General features: G+C 40.5%; 1 protein-coding gene across 1 annotated transcript; it reads left to right on the forward strand.

The window, feature by feature from the left end:
- Positions 1-63: 63 nt before the first annotated feature.
- Positions 64-19221, forward strand: NDC80 (NDC80 kinetochore complex component; the record flags this gene model as incomplete). The annotated part of the gene is made up of 16 exons (XM_084280264.1): positions 64-164; positions 634-720; positions 1487-1610; positions 1741-1913; positions 4301-4403; positions 5168-5257; positions 6723-6816; positions 7924-8030; positions 8758-8902; positions 9145-9350; positions 10527-10679; positions 10957-11046; positions 11843-11935; positions 17347-17477; positions 18636-18738; positions 19099-19221. The coding sequence occupies 16 exons, from the start codon at positions 64-66 to the stop codon at positions 19219-19221; spliced, it is 1923 nt and encodes a 640-aa protein (XP_084136390.1).
- Between the last annotated feature and the right edge of the window lie 2572 nt (positions 19222-21793).

The raw sequence follows: 21793 nt of genomic DNA on the forward strand, positions 1-21793 counted from the left end.
GTAAATACTCTCAGACCCTGTATTTTGCAGTAGTGGCAGACAGTGATTTACAGTCTAGTCACAATGAGACGAAGCTCAAGTATTGTTGGAAGCAGCGGTCGGCAATCTATGATGGCACTGAGAGTACAGGACAGCAACAAGATGGGTCTTCAAACACCTCAGACGTAAGTGTTCCTGATCATCTTGCTGTGAATAGCTATGTAAAACTAACTCTAAATAGAGATTTACTCTAGTGTGTTTGAGTGTGTGAGTTGTAACTGGAGAAAAAAATGGGAGCAGTGAGAAGAAAGCTCTCTCTGCAGCCAAGGATATTTGCACAAGTGCTGGAAAAAAAAACCCAACTTTCTTTAGTCTACTTGTATACCTGTAACATGTTTCATATTGTAACACGTTTTATTACTTGTACCTTAAGGGATTGCTGGATGTGTGCATGTATAAAATGTATACTTAAAAATCTTCTTGCAGAAGTAGCTTTGATAATGGACAAGCTATGCATTAAAACCAATCGAGTTGTCTAAGATGCTCCTATGCTGAAGATGCTTAGGCTTACGTGTATTTGTTAACTGTTTTCTTACTTGAGTAAAAGATGACATGGTAGAAATAGTCACTTGAATCCTTCTCCCTATCCTCCAGGAAGGACAGAGGTGCATTTGGGAAGCTGAGCATGAGCAAGCCTACATCTGGAAATTTGGAAAGGAAAGTCAGCTTTTTTGGGAAGAGGTACTGATAGCTTTAGATCACTGTACTATGCATTAAAACAATAACAAGCCCACATAATTTTGTTATTTTTATCTCTTGACAGATTTTCATTATAGGGAATAACGGAACTGAGGCCAACAGACCTTCAGGGCGAACTTCCTCTACTCTCTGATCACTAAACAATAATGCAGTGGAGTAGGAATTGCCTTGAGAGCTGTTTCTTCCCCTTGGAATGATTTGCACTGCAGACCTTAAGAGCTTCTCAATGTATTTGCCTATTTAAGGCAGAAAAATATCTCCAGTACATTCAGTCTTAGGTTCTTTTTCTCTCTGAGAGAGACTTTCCAAAATTCTATAATCTTTCAGCTTAGTCTATAGTTTTCTGAGTTCTGATGCTTTGTAAACATCTTCTTTCACAGGACCCTACTGTTGGAGTGATCTATTACTTTTAACTATTCCTTCAGTGTTTTAGCCCTTATTTTCAGTCGCCTCCATCATTTTGTTTCTTCATCATTAGGATATTTTTCTGCTCTATAAAACCTTATTTCTTTCAATAAACCAAAGAAAATATTCATCTAGGATGCATCTGTTGTACGTGTGCATCGTGGCTTCACACTTCTTGTTTGTTTTCCAATCATGCCAGATAAAGAGAAACCTTTGGGCGTTCCTTTGCATGACAAATGCAAAAGAAACATGGAAGTAGCAGTTCTAGTGACTTAAACATTAAGAGTTTTTTGTTTTCTTTAGAAATATTTTCACCAGAACTGTATTTCTTTTTCCTTCTCAGAACTAGTGGGGTTGGAGGTTCGCGCAACAGTCAGTATGGTGTGTTCAGTACAGAAAAGATCAAGGATCCCAGGCCACTTCATGACAAGGCATTCATCCAACAATGTATCAAGCAGCTTTGTGAGGTAAACAATTAACATATACCTAATATACCTTATGAAGAGATAAAGGATACTAATGAAAATTCTTTTTTTTCATGGTTTCACCTTTAGATTTTATTTACTGATTAATATGCCTCTCTCTTTATTTCCTCAGTTTCTTGTTGAGAATGGTTATGCCCATAATGTTTCCATGAAATCACTACAGTCTCCATCAGTTAAGGATTTTTTAAAAATTTTTACTTTTATCTATGGGTTTTTCTGCCCTTCTTATGAACTGCCTGACTCAAAATTCGAAGAGGAAATTCCCAGAATTTTTAAAGAGCTTGGGTAAGATCATTATTGCTAGTATGTTATGCTAAATCAATATGATACAGATAGAAATTTAAAAGCTGTGAATTCTGCATGATAGCTGGGGAAAGCAGGTAAACTTCTTGATTCAGATGAGACTCTGAAACTACAGCGGTGGTGGTGTTTTGATTAACTTTCCTTTATCTCTAAGCTTACTCTCTGATTCTCAGACTCTGCATTTTATACTTGAGCTTGCAGAATTACAGCCACTTGGGAGCTTGCTTTGTAATGTAAAATCTAGTTATCTTTATTAGTATTAAACTTTGAAAGACAGGCTTCTTTATAGGGTCTTCTGGTTCATTCTGTTAAATCCAAGAACTAAAAACCAATTTCAGAATATTGGATCTGATTCACTTAGTTAAAACACTTTTTCCTATAACTTCTCTCATCCTGCTTTTAAAGCAGGAGTGGAAATAACAAAAATTACTTCTGAGGCGGAAAAAACCCCACTAAGTAGCTGGGTGTTTTATTTCTAACTTAATGATTCCAAACACTTAATGAACTAATGCACCAATGCTTTCCTTCCTTGGAAGTCAGTTGTCTGCATGTCAGTAATGCTGAAGTTCCAGTTTCATTTAAAAAAAAAAAAAAGCAAAGTGCATTTTACTTCTGTAGATTTCAGCCAATCATGGTGTCAGAGGACCAGGGCTGCTTAGATGTAGACCTAAGTCTGTTCTGTTCACTTCTCAGTATTTTAATAAAATTTTGGTTTAACTTAAAACATTTGAAACAGCTGAGCCAGCTGAAATGTTGAAAAGGTAGTTGCTCTCAAGAGGCTGTATTGTGCAGCACCAGGAGTGTAATCCTGGATGAAAAGACTTATTTTGAGAACTCTAAGTTGTCTTTTGAGAGACATTAAAGGGACCCAAGTAACTAATCTTTGGAAATTCTCAGGCTGCGTGGCTCATCAGCACTTATTTAGAACTGTCAGTTTATTAGTAGCTTCTTGTCCTATATATTTAAAATAACTTTGGGCAGGCGTCGGTCTGAAGATGGAATAAAATCTGAAACTTGGTGTTCCTTGATTTGCAGAAGACTTTGAGAGGATGCTTGCAACCAGCAGTGTAGCCTTTGTGTGTTTTGTGTTTGTAGACAATATTAATACTTGGACAGGCAGATGTTCTGTAATTCTTTTCTGTAATTGCATGGCTTTAAGCTGATGGCTAGCTGCTTTACCAGTTTCAAAGTGCATTTGAACCATGAAGCAAAATCTTGCCTTGAAGAACAGGGCTCCTGTGTATCAGGAGTTTCGTTTTAATATTTTAGGAAATTCTTCAGGCTTGCACACCCAGTTTGGAAGTCCAGACATCATCCATGGAACTATTATTCCCTCTCTTTCGTTTTTTGCCTTTCCCTTGATGTCTTTGTCTACTCACAAATTGTGTCGTGCTCAAGGGCACTCATTCCTTTTTCCTTTGGCTGCAGTGCACGTTTCTCCTCCCATAGTAGCTTCAGGAGGAGAAAGATAGATCTGGCTGCTACCAAGACCTGGGCAACACACTAAGCTGAGTAGGAGGGGGCTAAGGAGTATAAGAAGGAATAGTTTACACTTCCCTTATATGAGGCCTCAATATTCCTAATCTTTGGATATATATTTAAATAAAGTACTACTTCAATAGCTAGCCAGTGAAGGGAAGCCAGTGTCCCACTCCACACCACATTGGTGCAGCTCCACCTCGAGTATTGTCTGTAATTTTGGGTGCCTCAATATAAAAAAGACATCAAACTATTGGAGTGTGTCCAGAGGAGGGAGACCAAGATGGTGAATGGGTAAGACTTATGAGGAACAGCAGTGGTCACTTAGTTTGCTCAGCCTGGAGAAGAACAGGATGATGAATGACCTCATCACTGTCTACAACTTCCTTGGGAGGGGAGGGGGCAGCAGAGGGAGAGAAGCTGATCTTTATGGTGACTGGCACCAGATGTGAGGAGATGGAAAGAAAGTGCATCAGGGAAAGTTCAGGTTGGACATTAGAAAAGGCTCTTTGCTGAGAGGGTGTTTGCTCACTGGAAGAGGCTTCCCAGGGAAGTGGTCACAGCACCAAACTTGTCAGATTTCAAGGATCATCTGGAAGATGCTCCTAGTCATATCCTTAATTCTTAGGTAGTCCTGCTAGAAGTTGGACTCAGATCCTTATGGTTCCCTTCCAACTTGAGATATTCTATGAATCACAAAATGAGAAGCTCATGAGAAATGAATAAAACAGTGCTGTAAGAACTAAGTCTCCCTCCTTTTGATGAGCAGTATAAAGTACAATCGAGTTGTTTCTTCACTCTATGTCTTGATATGCATGCAAAAATGTGCTGCTTTGTTTTCATCACTGCTTGCCACAGCTATGAAAAGTGTATTTTCTTTTGCCTTGTAGGTACCCCTTTGCTTTGTCAAAAAGCTCCATGTACACAGTGGGAGCACCACACACCTGGCCTCAGATTGTGACAGCTTTGGTTTGGTTAATTGACTGTGTCAAGGTAGCGTTTGTTGTCTTTAAGCTGAATATTTTCACTTTTCAGGCTGGAGTGTTAGTTTCAGTACAGATCTCTCAAATGCTTTCTAAAAATAACTTTGGCATTTATGTAAAAAAGATAGGTGTTCTTGCCTGACGTCTGGGAGCTAGCCCTAAGCCTTACTTTTAGTAACTCTTAAACTCAGGTTTTACTGTTACTTTTTTTTAACTGTGTACACTGGATAATTCTGTGTATGAGAAGGGGCAGGGAATGATGACTTACATATCAATGTGAAACGTTCATGAGTGTAATGATGTATACTCCCTGCAGATCTTCTTGTGACACCTGCCATCTTCTCCTAAACTTGAAGTCTAAGGATGGAATTTTCAATTGCAGTTATTCAAGTGTCCTGTAGTTGCTCTATAGTGTGAGGGGGGGTTTGTTTGGTGGGTCTTTTAATAGTGGTAACTGTTGCTGACAGCTCAGGTCTGAGCCAAATTTGGAATCTGTGACACTGAATTGGGCACACAAAAATCCCATCCTTTATGCTTTGGCTTAGCAAGGCAGTTTGACAGTATTGAGAGTCCGTTTAATGCCTCAAGTAATCACCTAGGGTGTTAGTCAACCTTACCCCAAGGTGACTGGTTACCTTCTGAAGCAGCACCATTGCACCCTGCTTGATGAAATCCGAATTCAGTGTCACACTGCTTATCATGAACATGAAGCTAATATGAAAACTGAGGGGGGTCCTCACACTTGCCCTTTGTGTGTACACCTGTGTCCCTCAGCTTTATGCTGCCATGAAGGAAAATGCACCGTCGTTTGATGAGGGGCAGAGCTGCGGAGGAGAGACAGATGATGGAATTGTACACAACAAGGTACCATAAACAGTAAATCTTCTACTGAATTTTGCCATGTGCTTGTAACAGCATAGTTTAAATACAACACAACAATTTTAACTTTATTTCTATATTCTGTTCAGTATTATGTTCAGAGTTCTCTGGGAAGTATCATAGTGTTGTTATATAGAAAGCCTGACCAGCTGGTTTCCTGAGCAGACAGCACAGCCAATTTGTTGGTGAAGACTGGGTACTACATTGAAATGTTGCCTCTTGCTACTATTTCTCTTCTCCTTGTGGACAAAGGGAGTAATTATGCTGATTGTTTAGTGTCTTATTAGAGTCTCAGGTGTATTTCTCTTTAGCAGTAAGTCTTCTAAGGCTAACAGCTGTACAGTCTAAAGACAGTGGCTTAATTATTTATGTGGCAGCTCCTGCTGGTATCTACTCAGTTTACCATATAAAAAGTGGTTGTAATGTTTTTTTCTTACTTTAAGTACCTGAATTACACTGTTATCTTATTTTGTGGCTAGTAAATTAAAAAAGAAGCTGAATTTTTATCTTAGATTATTAGAACCATTCAGATTTAACTCAGTGTTAACTCACAGCAGATGTTAGGAAGGGATTGTATGATGTGCCAGAACATTTAATTAGAAAATTGCAAAAATCAAGTTAAATCAGAATTTTGCACTAAGGCTACAAGCATGACAGTTGACAAGTAGAAAAGTTTTTAAACTAAGTGTGCGCTTTTACACTGATGTGTATGCCTACATCATAGAATCATAGGGGTTGGAAGGGACCTCAAGAGATCATCGGGTCCAACCCCCCTGCCAAAGCAGCTCCCTAGGACATATCACTCAGATAGGTGTCCAGACAGGTCTTGAATATCTCGAGAGATGGAGACTCCACCACCTCCCTGGGCAGCCTGTCCCAGGGCTCTGTCACCCTCACTGTGAAAAAGTTCTTCCACATGTTGGTGCGGAACTTCCTGTGCTCCAACTTGCAGCCATTGCCCCTTGTCCTGTCCCCACAGAGCACTGATGTTGAAACAAAATTTACAGTACTGGTGTAGTTGCTTCTGAAAGATCTGTAATTTTAAGTCTCCAGTAAATTCTTTTTTGTGTAACTTTTCTTTGATTCTAGATCAGTTCTCTGACATCTGCACATCTGAAGCATAGTGGTCATGTTTACTGAAGAGGTCTGCTAAACAGACCTATAGTTTCTGGAAACTAACCTGAGGGGATAATCTGCTTCAAGATAATAAATTGTTAAATATTGTATCTACTGTCCTTACATGGGTATTCCAATCTAAATGCCTCCTTCTGCCTGGATGTAATCTGTTGACTTCCTATGTTTAAACGGAGGGGGAAAAAATATTTTTACAGAAGTGCAGTAAAACCAGTGAAAGATATTTTTGGTCTCTGTTTAATTCCATATGTTGAGTAGATTTAGACTACAGATATTTTATAATCATTGAAGTAAAAACTTTGAATATTGTTTTCAGCTTTTTGTGGACTACTGTGTGAAGTGCTATGAGCACTTTATGACAGGGAGTGATACTTTTGAAGAATTGGATGCAGAAGTGCAATCAAAATTAAGTAAGTTTTCATGTTTTAATGAAGTATTTAATTGTGTTACTGGTTTGTTTTCTCCTAGCATCAGGTTTTTTCAGTTTGCAGGTCAAAGTGATCTGAGGTAAGGGACCCTGAAATTCCCAAGAACCTCTCAGTTGCTTTCTCTCAATTGTCTGGTTTTGCATTGCTACTAGTACAGACAGGTCATGCTGCGCTGTCAGCTGTACTCATGTAACCCTATTGTTTTTAATGGCTTTGTGATAGAAAAGCAGTGTAGAGTTCTTCAGATGCAAATTCCATCTATGCAGATGAATCTTGTTTCTGTCTGATAAAGTTGAGTATAAAAAGACCAACATTATCAGAGGATGCACATCTGATGAGTGAGAAAGTTCATCTTCTGAAAGGAACTTCAGATGAGTTCCAAACTCTGTTGTGAATGTTCCAATATAAGATTCAGGATGCACCTCTGTTTGTCTTCAGGGAGATGAAAAGTTACTGTATTTAATTTACTCAATCCCTTCATCACCCTCAGAAATTCAAAGGAAATATGAGAACAAGGAGGAAGAATAGTTCTTGGTCTCTGTGTCCTCCCATGAAAAGCCAGACTAAGGACACTTCATTTGCAATCTGAAACCATCAGCTGGAGAGGAAACAAGCTACCAGACTATTGCTAGATAATAGTAGGCAAAAGTAATCATGGCATTGTTTGGCAAAGACTGAGGGAAGTAAGGGACAATATGTCTCGAGGCAAGGAAGTATGTGGATGAGAAAAGACTATACAAATTGGATTGCCTTCTGGAACTGGAACAGCTGGAACTTATCTAATAACCACTACCTTGTAGTGTGGGCTGTATGAGAGTTTGGAAAGTGAGCTCACAGGAGGGATTTTGAGGTCTTTTATGACATGAGGACCAAAAAACTCATTTCTCTCTTTGTTTTGTGATTTTCTTGCCTATTTGCTTTATAATGAAAGGTGGTTTTGATGGGTTGTTTTGGGAGTTTTTGGATTTAAAATAATTGTCCAGGTAATCAGTACTTACTGTACTGAAGCTAAAGCAGAAGTACTCAGATTAGGTAATGATATCCAGTGAGATTAATTTGTAACCACACACCACCTTTCCCTCTCCCCAGAGGATTTATTTAATATAGACGAATTCCAGATAGAAGGTTTAGCAGCTGACAACAAAAGACTTCATGAAGAGATTGCAAGACTGGAAAAAGAAAAGGAAAGCGAGCCGGTTAGTAAATTGTGTCTATACTACTTTATATGGTGGAATTGCATTTCCTATTATTGACCATTATTGTCATTATTAAAGGAGATACTGATGGTACATTATAACAAATGGAGAACTATTTTCAGGGCTGTAGGAGATTTTAATCAGGCCAGGTTATTACAGGCTCTATACCATTATAGTACAAGGCATTTACTGTGGTGGCTTTCTATTATCTCTTCAAAAGTTTTAGTGTGAGAATTTCTTAGGGAATTAGAGCATGGGATTTAGTGCCAACGATGTGTTTTAGGGGAAATATTTTGGTTTAAAAGATGCTTTTAATGCATCATGAATTTATAAACGGTTCAGTAGCAGCGCAGCTGGCAAATTGAGACGCCAGCCTACTGTGCAAAATGTGCTGCTTGTATTTCCACCTTGCCTTGCCCTTATCTGCCCTTTGTATATTATTATACTTAAGTTGTAAATAACCTGTAGTAAGAACTTTCTTAATGCAATTTCTAATGCAAATCAAAAACTAAAAGCTGAAATGCAAAAAACGAAGATACAAACCATCTTTTCAGCCTTCTGTGTTATTTTAAAGTGCTTAACTTGATTCAGCTGTCACAAACATAAATAGTATCACTATAAAATTAAAGAACTTTAAGTTGACCAATTACTTTCCAGACAAGACAAAAAAATAATCGTTATTTTAAATTAATATAATGATGGCTGTTTTTTTCTATCCTTTTACTAGGATCGTAGAATAACACTGCGAAACCTGAAATCATCTCTTCAAGCAGATGTGCAGAAATACCAGGCTTATTTGACTAACCTGGACTCTCGTGTATCCTTCCTTGATCAAAAAATGCAAAGTACAAATGAGGAAGTTGAGGCAGCAGGTAAGACCTGAGTCACAAATGCACCAGTGAAGCAAGAAATAGGTTTAAAATAACTGTAATTTTCAGCTTCAGGACAGAGCAAGATACTTTGTTGTATGATGATGCTACAAATAAACTTTCTAAAATGGCTTGCTAAAGAAGACATTTTTTTGGCTGATACTCAGAGTAATGAAATATGGATATTATTTGCTCATAAAAACCTGGTATTTTACTGCCATTTCTCAAATGTTTTGTGAACTTAGAACTGGCAGTAGAAGCACTGAAGAAGGAGAATGCCCGGCTCCAGCACATCTTTGATAACCAGAAGTACTCAGTTGCGGACATCGAGAGGATAAATCATGAAAGAGATGAGTTGCAGCAAACCATTAACAAGCTGAATAAGGAAGTGGAAGCAGAAGAACACCAGCTGTGGAATGAAGAGCTGAAATATGCTAGGAATAAAGAGGCGGTATGTGAAAACCCTACTACACTGAGAGATGCTATCAGTTTTTATCATGCAAGCTTAAACTTGGTGCTTGGACTATTGCTAACTTCCTTCCTAAGTAATCTAACAACTGCATAGATATGTCTTCTAGATTAAAGTCACAAAAGTGGCTTCTGCTTATAATCTCTCTGAAAAATGTTTTTTTTTTGTTTTGAGCATAATGGAAGTGTATTCTTTTTGTTTTCTTCTGCATCATAGGGGACATAACTAGATTATGCACCACTGTCAGCTCTCACTGTTATAGTGTCAAGAACTTTGATAACATTGGCTTAGAATCACTTTGATAATGCAAGCTATTTCAGGCTAATGTTAAGATTTCATAGCAGGGAAGTAATGCAAAACTAATGCTTTGAATCAGTATCTCTGCATGCATTTAGGGCTAGATTGGTCCCTTATGTGGAAGTTCTACGTTTTAAGGGCTGAATTAAATTCCCTCAAACAGAATGAAAACCTGTGACCCAGTAAGAGGTGGCATTTAAGAGCTGCTGCTTTGCTAAATGGAGAAGTAAAAAAGTTTCAAATGTGTTTTGCATTTGGCAGGGTTACACTTTATCAAGCTTATCTTGGCTCATCCTGTACAAGTATGAAGCACATAAAACTGGAAAAAATACTTCTATTTGGCATTTACATATAGATGGCACTCCTTAATCAGAACATGCAGTGCATTTAGTAAGTTTTGTCTAAAGGTATGCTCAAGTTACACACATCCCAGTAACAAACTGTATGTGACATTTCCTGTGAAAACCAATGACAGAAGGCATATCATTACTGATTGTTTCAGTTATTTGTAGTCTTTCCTAGCATGTTTTCCCTTCCCTGTCAACTAATGCTTAAAAAGTTGAGTTGAGGGGAAAAAAATATGGCCAGTGAGTAGGGGTAACCACAGGTGAAAGAGTTCAGTCTTACCCAGACACAGAGAGAAACCTGGCAGAACAGACTCAGAGAGAATCAGGAAACAGCACCTAATCCAAACAGTGCAAGCTGCTGGACTGTCTCACACACAGCGCTTGCACGCCGTGGCATGACTTGGAATCATGGTTCCGAAGAGCAGTTCTGAAACCTGCTTAAAGTATTACATGAATATGTTTTTCCAAAGCTTTTCAGTTGTATTTCTTACATGACTCTTGCCCATCTGAACAGATCGAAATGCAACTGTCAGAGTATCACAAACTGGCTCGGAAGCTGAAATTAATCCCAGTGAGTGCTGAGAATTCCAAAGGCCGCAACTTTGAGATTCGGTTTAATCCTGAGGAAGGACCAAGTTGCCTGGCAAATTACAGGAAGGAGATCAAGGTAAGTAGTCTCAACGCTGAATATTTCTGTTACAACTCGTGAAAAATGCATTTGTTTGGAGATGTTGGAATTGGAAAGGTCGCTTAACCTCTCCATGAGACTACATTGGAAAGCTTGTGTGATGCATTGCCATAACTACATTATAGTATAGGAATGAAACTTGCTGTTGGAGGGTACAGCAGCCTAAATGAAAATGGGAGAGGGAAAGGATCTACGAGTGTACATCTTAGTTTGGAATCACAAACTGCATTCGCCAGATATTGTATGTGTGTTACAGGGTCCCCTTATGGATATCATAAACCAGACAGAGGAAGAAATTAGGAAAGCTACTCATCAGAAAATTACTTTGGAAGAGACTTTGGAACAGGTATGTTGGTTAGTGAAGATTAGCACCATGTTATCTGCTGGCCTCATTTGACCTTTTCAGTTGGTAAAGTGTAGTATGGTGGGTTGTTTCTTGTTTGGATTGGTTTTGTTGGAGTTTTTCTTTGCAAGGTGGTGGGAAAACTAGGAGAAGATTAATTTAATTATGATGGAACCTAAGAGTTTTTGTGAGAATTAGGGTCTCCTGTTTTAAATAATGTGCATTCCCTTCACTGAAGATGCAGCTTACATGTATATGACCATAAACATTGGAAAGATTTGTTTTCAAGAAGTTGCCCATTCCAGTCTGCTGTGTGGCTTAACTTCTCAGGAATGTTATTGGGAAGATTTTTAGCAATTTTGGGTTTGGGAGTGGAAAAATTTTATTTTATTTTTTTTTTCCATTCTTCTTCCCCTGCCTCAGCTTTCATTGCTGAGCATGACAGTATATGGTATGGAACATCCCTTTGGTCCATTCTGATCAGTTGTCCTGGCTATACCCCTTCCCAATCTTTTGCCCACCCTCACCCTACTCACTGAGAGGCTGCAGGTGGGAAATAAAGCCTTGATGCTGGGCAAGTACTAGTCAGCAATGACCAAAACATCAGTGTGTTACCAACACTGTTTTAGCCACTTATCCAAAGCAAAGCACTGTGCAGGCTGCAATGAAGAAAGCTAATGCCATCCCAGCCTGGCCCAGTTAAGTATTTCTGAGATACTGCACATTGTTTGTGATGGCACAGATTTGTATGTTGGAATTCTTCTCAAATTCTATTTTCTTGGTCATGTTTTCATTCTAGCTGAATGCAATGGTAGTGGACAATAAAAGAAGTGTGAAAATGCTGAAAGAAGAAGCTGAAAAGCTGGATGATCTTTACCATCAGAAGCTTCAGGTTAGAACTTCCTACAGGTTGATAATAGTTTATCCTTAAAGAAAATCTTATCCTTAATCCTTGTGTTTATACACAAGCTTTTGGTTTTGCATTTTTGTTTGTTCGGACCTCTGTCCTTGCCTTCTTCCATTCCTCTTGCAGGATTCTCTCATTCTCTTCAGAAATATTTGAGTGCTACTTTAAATGAGTCAGTTTTCACTTTCTTGTAAGAGAATCTTGCATAATTTAACAGATCCTATAAATCATAAGTTACAATGTCCAGTAATACAAGCAGCAGCAATCATCTCCTGACCGCAGGATGTCTCAAAGCATGTTCTTGAAGGAGACTTTAGAGGTTAATAGTACCTGCCTTTCTTCAGTTTGTATATAATAAACACACTTTTAGGAAACGTGTTTAATCACCTTAAAAAATTAAGGAAAACATTATTTGGTGAAAAGCATGGCTGGAGGCCAGACACCCACCGAAGGTGCTCTGTCATTCCCCTTTTCAGCTGGACAGGGCAGAAAATACCTATTGAGAGGTGTTGCAGTTCTGTGAGGCTGTGCTGCTGAGACATTTCTTTAAGCAGCAGTTAGAGTTTTCTGCCAGCCTAAACTATAAACAACGAGCAACTCAAGGCCAAAGTCACGGCCCGAGAGAGAGTGAAGCGCCTCTGAGAATCACGTGTAGGAGAAAACAACCCGGCAGCAGCTGCATTTTGCCCCCGGAGAAGGGAGTGAGAAGATGTAACGAGCTGTGCAGACACCAAGGCCAGAACAGGGCGGGGGAGGAGGCGGCCCAGGTGCTGGAGAGAAAGATGCCCCTGCAGCCCCTGGAGAAATCCATGGGAAAGGCCGAGACCCCACCTGCAGCTCGTGGAGGGGCTCCATGCTGGATGGAGCAGGTGGAGGCATAGAGGAGATGCTGTGACCCTACATTGGAACAAGCCCCTGCCAGCACTTGCAACCATGAGGAGAAACAGAGATGAGTGAGAGAGAGTTTTGTATTGGAATGGGTTTGCTGGGGGAAACTGGTGACCCTGTGGAGGACTGGGACTGAGAGACACTGTGATAAAGAGATAAAGCCCTGTGGGAAAGGACTCAACGTTGGAGAAGTTTGTGGAGGACTGTCTCCTGTGGGTGAGACCCCACAGTGCAGCAGGGGGAGAGTGTGGAATGAATGCCCCCATCCCCCCGGCTGAGAAGGAAACCAACTTGCAGGGGACTGACCAAAGCCCCCATCTCCCAGTCCCTGCCCCCCTGTGCTGCAATCAGGGGGAAGAAGGGAATGAAATCATGTCTGCTAAGAAGGGAGAGGGGGAGGAGGTTAGAGGTGTTTTAAGATCAGAAAGAGGAAAATATCTCATAAAGAAGTAACCAAGAACCCCATTTTCCCCAGTCCCTGCCCCCCTGGACTGCAAGCAGGGGGAAGTATGGAGCAAAATCCTGACTAAAGTCTGCTGAGAAGGGAGTGGTGGGGGGAAAGTTTTAAGATTTGGTCGTGCTCCCAACTCCAGTTTTCACTGTTCTTTGTTGTAGTGTAATGAATTAGGTAGTTTCTCTCTTCTTCACTCTGTGTTGAGTTTGTTTTGCCCATGTCGTTGATGACAGAATGATCTCTCCCTGTCCTTATTTTGACTCCTGAGCCTCTTAATATATATTTTCTCCCCTGTCCAACTAAGAAGGGGAGTAATAGACTGACTTTGGGCATCTGGCCTCCAGCCAGGGCTTAACCACCACAAGAGGCTGAGGAGTCAAGATAAGGACAGGGAGAGATCATTCCACAATCAGTGTCATGGGCAGAACAGACTCAGCACAGAATAAAGGAAAGAAAACTCTCTAATTTATTACACTGCACTGCACACATAGTGACACCAGAGTTGGGTAATGAGAAATGTGACCAGATCTTAAAGCACCTCTCCCCACCCCTCCCTCCTTAGCAGACTTCACTTCAGTCATGATTTTGCTCTATTCTTTCACCCCCATTGTGGCACAGTGAGGGGCAGGGAATGGGAGTTTCAGTCAGTTCCTCATGAGTTGTTTTGCTTCTTAGCCGGTGAGGGTAAGGGGAGCGTTCCTCACACCCTTCCCCTGCTGCACCATGGGGTCCCACCCACAGGAGACAGTCCTCCACCAACTTCTCCAGCGTGAGTCCTTTCCCACAGGGCTTCAGCTCTTCAGCTGCCCCAGCATGGGTCACTGATATGGGGTGCAGTCATAAATCATAAAATGTCTCTCAGGACCAGACTGCTCCAGCCTGGTCCTCCACGGGGCCACAAGCCTCTCCCCCCCCCCCCCCCCCCCCCCCCCCCCCCAGCAAACCTGCTCTGGTGTGGGTCTCTTGAGCTCGCTGGTGTTTGCCTGCAGAGAGCTGCTAGCTGCTTCTTGCAGAAGCCATCCCTGCAGCCCCCCCTTCTCCACCACATCCCAGCCATGCAAAGCTACAGCAGGTTAAATGTGTTAATGGCATAAAATTGTTGCTTGGTTTATCATTCTTCTCCAGCAGGGGAGCAGTCCTCACCCTTTTTCTCACTTCTAGTTTAGCAACTAAACATATCCTCAGTTGACAACTAAATGGCTGCTTCACCACTTCCCAACTTCTCTAATGCAATAGCTTTGGTGGGGATGTGGCGTCCAGGAGAAGAATGCCTTTTCACAGAATCACGAGGTTGGAAGAGACCTTTGGAGATCGAGTCCAACCATTCCCATCCTATGCTAAACCATATCCCTAAGTACCTCATCTACCCTTTTTTTGAACACATCCAGGGAAGGTGACTCAACCACCTCCCTGGGCAGCCTGTTCCAGGCCCTGACACCTCTTTCAGTAAAAATTTTTTTTCTCATATCCAATCTAAACCTGCCCTGGCACAGCTTTGTGCCATTTCCCCTTGTCCTATCTCCTCCCACCTGGCTGAAGAGACCATCACCCACCTCTCTACAACCTCCCTTCAGGTAGTTGTAGGTGGTGATAAGGTCTCCCCTCAGCCTCCTCTTCTCCAGGTTAAACATCCCCAGCTCCCTCAGCCGCTCCTCATAGGATTTTCCCTCCAGCCCCTTCACCAGCCTGGTTGCCCTTCTCTGCACTTGATCGAGGACCTCAATGTCCTTCTTATGATGGGGAGCCCAGAACCGCACACAGTACTCAAGGTGTGGCCTCACCAATGCCGAGTGCAGGGGCACAATTATGTCCCTAGACCTACTGGCCACACTGTTTTTGATACCATCAAGATGCCATTGGCCTTCTTGGCTGCCCGGGCACACTGCTGGCTCATAGTCAGCCTGCAGTCAACCAACACCCCCAGGTCCTTCTCTTCCTGACAGCTCTCCAGCCAGTCTCCCCCAAGCCTGTAGCACTGCATGGGGTTGTTATGTCCCATGTGCAGCACTCTACACTTGGCCATGTTCAACTTCATCCCACTGGTCTCAGCCCATCGGTCCTGTCTGTTCAGATCCCTCTGAAGAGCCTCCCTACCCTCAGGCAGATCAACACTTCCAGCTTAGTGTCATCTGCAAACTTACTGAGGGAGCATTCAATCCCTTCATTGAGGTCACTGATAAAGATGTTGAACAAGACCGGACCCAGGGCTGAGCCCTGGGGGACGCCACTCGTGACCGGCCTCCAGCTGGATTTGGTTCCATTCACCACCACCCTTTGGGCCCGTCCACCCAGCCAGTTTGAACTAAGTTAGTATTTATCATACCTTCTCTTTCAAATCCAAACTTCTGTGCTATAACCACAAAACGGTTATTTCATTGCTGATACCTGCTTAGGTGGCTGAAGACAATTCATTTAGTGTGTTGCTTTCAAAAACACCTGTACCTTAACTTTCTATTTGTGCTGTTGTGTATGCTCTTCTCATAATGTCAGCTCATAAAATAGTTGTAACTGAATGGTTTTAGTAAGACACAGTCATTTAATTCATAGTATCATAGAATACCGGATTGGAAGGGACCTCCAGGATCATCTGGTCCAACCTTTCTTGGCAAAAGCTCTGTCTAGATAAAAGCACCATCTAGACAAGATGGCCCAATATCCCATTGAGCCAAATCTTAAGTGTCCAATATTGGGAAATCTGCCACTTCCCTGTGGAGGTTATTCCAATGGCTGATTGTTCTCATTGGGAAAAATTTACTGTGTCCAATCAGAATCTCCCCAGGAGTAACTCACACCCTTTACCTCTCATCTTTTCCACGTGGCTACTCTAAAAAGGGAGTCTCCATCTTTGTTTTAGCCACACTTTAAGTACTGGAGTGAGGTGATGAGGTCACCCTTCAGCCTTCTTTACTCAAGGCCTAATAATCCCCGTTCTCTCAGCCTTCCCTCATTCAGGAGGCTTCCCACTCCTTTGACCATCCTGGTGGCCCTCCTCTGGACCCTCTCTAGCTGGCCACTTTCTTTTTTTTTTGTATAATGAGGACCAAAACCGAACACAGTGTCCCAGGTGTGACCTGATCAGCACTGAGCAGAGTTGGATAATGACTTCTTTGTCTCTGCTGGTGATGCCCTTGTTAAAGGGCAGTATGAAAGCCAACATACTATAGGCTTTCTTTGCCACTGCAGTACACCATTCACTCATACAAAGCTTGCTGTCCTTTGGGAGCTCCAGGTCCCTCTACACAAAGCTGCCCTCCAGCCAGGTGGATCCCATCACTTTGTAAGGGTCATGCTCCTTTAATAGTTCATATGCCAATTTTTCCTTCACTGATGATGGGTCTGTGTTTGCATCAACCTGGCTTTTTGTTTACAAGCCCTGGGGCCCAACAGCTCTGGTAAAGACAGAGGTGAAGAAAGCATTGACCTTTGCCTTTTCAGCAGAGGTTTTTTCAAGGGGTATTCATCTACATTTCCATCTCTGGTATGCTTCCCTTTCAGTTTTGAGCAGACTCAGAAGCTCACAGTGCAGCCAAGGGAGTCTCTTGCTCTGCTTACTTCCCTTGCCTTTATGGAGGGTGATCTGGTTTTATGCTTCCATGAGAGTTTTCCTTGTGTAACTTTTAAAATACTGTCCATAAGATGTTGGTATTCAAATTCATCTTTCAGACACAAAAGGGAAAAGCTATTTTCTTACTCAAATGTGATTTTATTTTTTAAAATAAAGAGGCAGTTGTTCCTGATGTTCCATTTCTAAGCTATTTGAAGTATGTAAATAACACTTTTTGAGGTGAACCTTGAAGAGAAAATAGCTGCATCACAGACCTTGAAATACAGGTAGAGAAATAAAATGTTAGGTTGGTTTTGGGTTGAAAGCTATACATAAAATACATGAAACTTTGGGCTTGGGGGCATTGTCCTTGAGGTTTAGTTCTGAGTTTGGAGTAACTTGTTTGAATTCTGAATTTGAGTATCTATGTAAGCAGATAATACAAAGGAGAAGAAAAAAATCTGAAGTATTTCTGAGTTATGCAATTTTTTTTTCCACTTATGTTTATAGGAGGCGGAAGAGGAAGACCAGAAGTGTGCAAGTGAACTGGAATTGTTAGAGAAGCATAAACAATTACTGGAGAGTGGTGTCAATGAAGGTCTCAGTGAAGCCACAAATGAACTGCATGATCTTCAACGACAGTAAGGCCCATAACTTCAAGCTTTTTGTGTAGTTTATTTGGGGGTTGATGTGTTTTAAGGATAAAGACATTTTCTTGAATTGTAACATAAAATTATTTGGTGAGCAGGCATCCATTTCTGTAGATTAATTTCACAAATTCATATTTGAAAGATGTTTTTCCTCAGCACTTAATATTTGGTAGAATATTTGCCTGCTTTAAGAGAACGCCAGTTTTTTAATATAATTTTTTTCATACATACAGCTGTAGTAAGGAAGTTAGTTTGCTTCCAAACTTATGACAACCACATTTTACAGCCTAAAGTCTGGAAAGACTATTCTGGCTCCAGTCTGGATCTAAGGTACTTTGTTTCTGTCCTGGTTTTGGTCAGGATGGAGTTAACTTCATTTGCAGCAGCGGATGGAATGCTGTGTTTGAGAGTTAAAATGGAAGCAGTGCTGATAACACCCTGATGTTTTTAGTTGCTGTCAGACAGTCAAGAACTTTTTCAGCTCTTCATACTTCTCTATTCATGAGAAAGGAGGGGCAAAGCCAGGACAGGTGACCCAAACTGACCAAAGAGAGTATTCCATGCCAGTTACGTTCTGCCCAGTACAACGGGGGGCTGATGGGAGGAGGAGCAGGGGCGGCTCGGGGACACGCGGTTTTCGGGTGACGGTCAGGTTCCGGGACGGCTCTGGGTGGCACAGCCTGAGCTGTGGGTTCAGTGAGAAACTGCATTGTGTATCAACAGCTTCATATATTTTTTGCTCTGAAGTCCTGTTAGCATTGTTATATTGTATCTTTCTGTTATCTTAGTAAACTATCCTTATCCCAACCCACAAGCCTTTTGGTTTCTTGCTTTTGGGGTTGTTATTTGCCCCTTCCTTTTCCCTTCCCTTGCCTCACCCCCCACCCCTTCCCCTGCTCTTTTCCTTTAAGGACCAGGCAGCTGCGTGGATCTCGGCTCTCAGCTGGGGTAAAACCACGACAGTTTCTTAGAGCACAACATGGTCCTCTTTCTTCTAAACTGGTTATTAATATACCAGCCTAATTTGGTTTAAGTTAATGCTAATAGAAAAACTTGTGACTAAACATGATTTATCAGATGTGGTGAAGTGATTGTTTTAGGGGTCAGGAATTTTGTGATTACAGATGTGACTTTGTCTTTACTTTTTAGATATCAGGTTGTTCTACAAACAACAACAGAAGAGAGCAGGAAAGCTGGTGATAACTTGAACCGCCTTTTGGAAGTGATTGCTACTCATGTAGTATCTATAGAGGTAAACTAAAATTTGCTATTCAGAATAAAATCTTTCTAGACGTTTGCAACTGCAGTTAAACGTGGGGCAATAAGAGTTTACTCTTTCCAATGAAATGTTAGTTACCTGGGGCTGCTGCAGCGAGTCTGTGGATTCCAGTTAAATTTGTTGAAAAAACCTTTGGCATAAATAATGAGAATTTATCATTAAATTTCAGCAGTAACATCCTGTCAGGTTTAATCTGCTTCTAGTAGATGTCTTTTAGAGACATGTTTAAGTGAAGTCACTTAGCCTGTGCAAGGACTGCTTAAAATGCTCTAGCAGAAGTGGTATAGTAGAAACCATGATAGTTCTAATAAACCTTCTGTAACTCTTTTCTAGAAATATCTTGATGAACAGAATGAGAAAATCGACAGAGAATATGAAGAATTCATGTCTGAAGATCTGTTGTCAGCCTTCTCAGGAATTCTAGACAGTTATAAAAAGAAGGCTGAAAGTCTGTAATTAACAAAAAGGTGAAGATGAAAACTTTTGCATTGAAGCTTTGGTATGGTGCCTTCTGAAAGGATGGGTACTTCCAGTGTTCAGCAGTGAATCTGGTTTTAAGTGTAAGGAAATCCTTATGAACTTCCTTTCTTTCATTAAGTAATTCACCAGTGTCTTTGCAGTTTCTTAAGAAAGGCTTTGCTTACACTTCCTGCTTACAGTATATTATATGTGATTACAAACATCTGTGATAAAACAACTGTGGTACAACTTAACTTACTTTTTTTTCCTTTATAATAAAATAACTTGTGCCCTTCTAGGAACATCAGTAAGATGAGTACTGTTAACCTCTTAAAGTAACAAGCCAGAGTGGACTTAACTTTACTTGGCAACCTGAAATATAGCTACTTAAAGACAACTAGTGTTTTTTTGTAAACTTGTAAGATTGCTAACTGAGAATTGAGTTACGCTTTCCTTTCAGGAGCATAGTTTGTGCATTTCATAATATACATATGTATTTAGTTCACATGCATGACCAATGCATACCCTTCCCCAAGCCTTTCTTTTAGTAGCAAGACCAGTTGTAAATATCTTTGTCTCCTGCTTGTTCAGTTATCTGAAACTGCCCAGAAATCCCTAAAAAAACCTAAAACAAACTTCTTGAAAAAGATGAGTAGTAGTCATACAGTAATCTTGCAAATAGTCTAGAGAAAGAAAAATAGTCAGTTTGAAAACATAGTTTGGTCTCTAAGTGCTCACTGTCCTAGGTGAAACCTCACTAAACTTCTTGAATATGTCCACCAGAGACAGCTCTAATTAGGACAACATATGGATTCTGGCAAATTAGCTACTTAGTTGTAGATTTGGATACATCAGAGTGGTCTAAAATGAGTCTGAATTCATGTCAGTCCAGTAGGACAGGCACAATTTGATTTTTCTTCCTCAGGTATGTACCAGTAAAACTAGTGTATGGCGAGCTCCAGTCCAAATACATTGAAGAACATGTAACTGCCTCTTGAATGTGTACTACTTTGTTCAGTGCTCTGTGGAAGTAGTATCTTCTTATCCACCTTGTATATATTTCTTTGTGTTTACAAAAAATAAATGAAGATCAGCATTTATGTCTTGGATGGTTCTGCTTAGGATTTTATTTTGTAATACAAGCATTGAAGTATTTGAGTGTTTTTAGAGTTCAGTGATAAATATCACTGTTTTACATATACAATGGTAAAAAATGTGCAGTCTTGTTCTAAATTTATTAGCAGCTGATAGCTAAATGAAGTTGCTCCTTAGTTCTAGAATTAAACATGCTATTTGAATGAAATGCAGATCCTGAGGCTATCTAACAAAACTTCAGTCATCTGAACACAGGCTGCAAATAAACTGAACTGTCTTTTGTTCTAGGCTATTTTTGCACAGCATACATAACTGTCTCTAACATAATGTGTGAACTTTCTGCCTCTGGTATATTTTGTTTCAGATATTATGATAATGATGGGATTATTTAAGCTACTTTGTGTTTTTTTGTTGTACTCCAGAAGTTTAATTTGAAAGTTAGAATGGTTTTCTGACAGGTGGGTAGTAGTTCCATTTTCTTCTGTTGTCCTGTTTCATTTTACCTTAGTGAACTCATTCTTTTTCTGTTAGCAGCCTAATCCTTATCAAATCCCAATTCCTTCTCTTTAGAAGGTCTTTCTAACACTCTTGTAATCTAAAGCAATATTCTTCTAATCAAGCAAAACTGTGAAACATACAGAAGAATCATATTTCTTTAAAACACGTGCTTGTTAGGGGCTGTGCTCTCTCTTGGCTGCCTGATACCTTTGTCCCTGCTTGTATGACTGGCCTTGTGTTTATTAGTATCCGCAGGTTCTTTGCCATGTGGAGTGGTTGGTTGACTGAGTAAATGAAAGCAGAAGAAATGTAATTTCCAAGGACTAATACTAACCCATTGGGTTAAAGAATCAAGGTCACAACAACCTTCCTTCATGTACTGGCAAACGTAATATTCTGCAGCTAGTCTGAGTAATAATAAGTCTGCACTTGTACTGTGGCCAATGTGGTTTTGTATCGGGCTGAGCTACGGGTCTGCAAGTTGGTTAACAGAATTGGCTTTAGAACCCACTCAGGCTTTGACCTGGGTGGGTTCTAAAATACTATGGAGGTTTTTATGTCGTCATCATCTCCCATAGGTTAGCATCTGCCAAAGTTTCCTGTGCGAAAATATGTCTTCATGTTATGAAACGGAGGGAAGTTTTCAATGTGTCTGGAACATGGCTCCTGTATGATATTTCAAGTCATGTGTTTCATTTGTACTCTGGAATATTGCTTTTAATTTTAAACAAAAGGCACTAGTACATAATTACTGCCCTTGATCTTGGTGGGGGTTTTTTTGTTGGATTTTTTTTGTACCAGAATGTAAAGCCTTAATCAAGATGTAACACTGGCACCTCTGCAATTCAGTGGTATGAGTCATCTGTAAATTTGTTGGCCTTTGTATAGATATCTCATTTATTGCTGGTGTATCTTTTGTACAGTTTACTTAGTATGCCTTAGGTTCATGTATTTTTATAGTTAATAAAATTTTTTA

Source organism: Gallinula chloropus (genome assembly GCF_964237585.1).
Source record: "Gallinula chloropus genome assembly, chromosome: 2".
In the NCBI taxonomy this organism is placed as follows: domain Eukaryota; kingdom Metazoa; phylum Chordata; class Aves; order Gruiformes; family Rallidae; genus Gallinula; species Gallinula chloropus.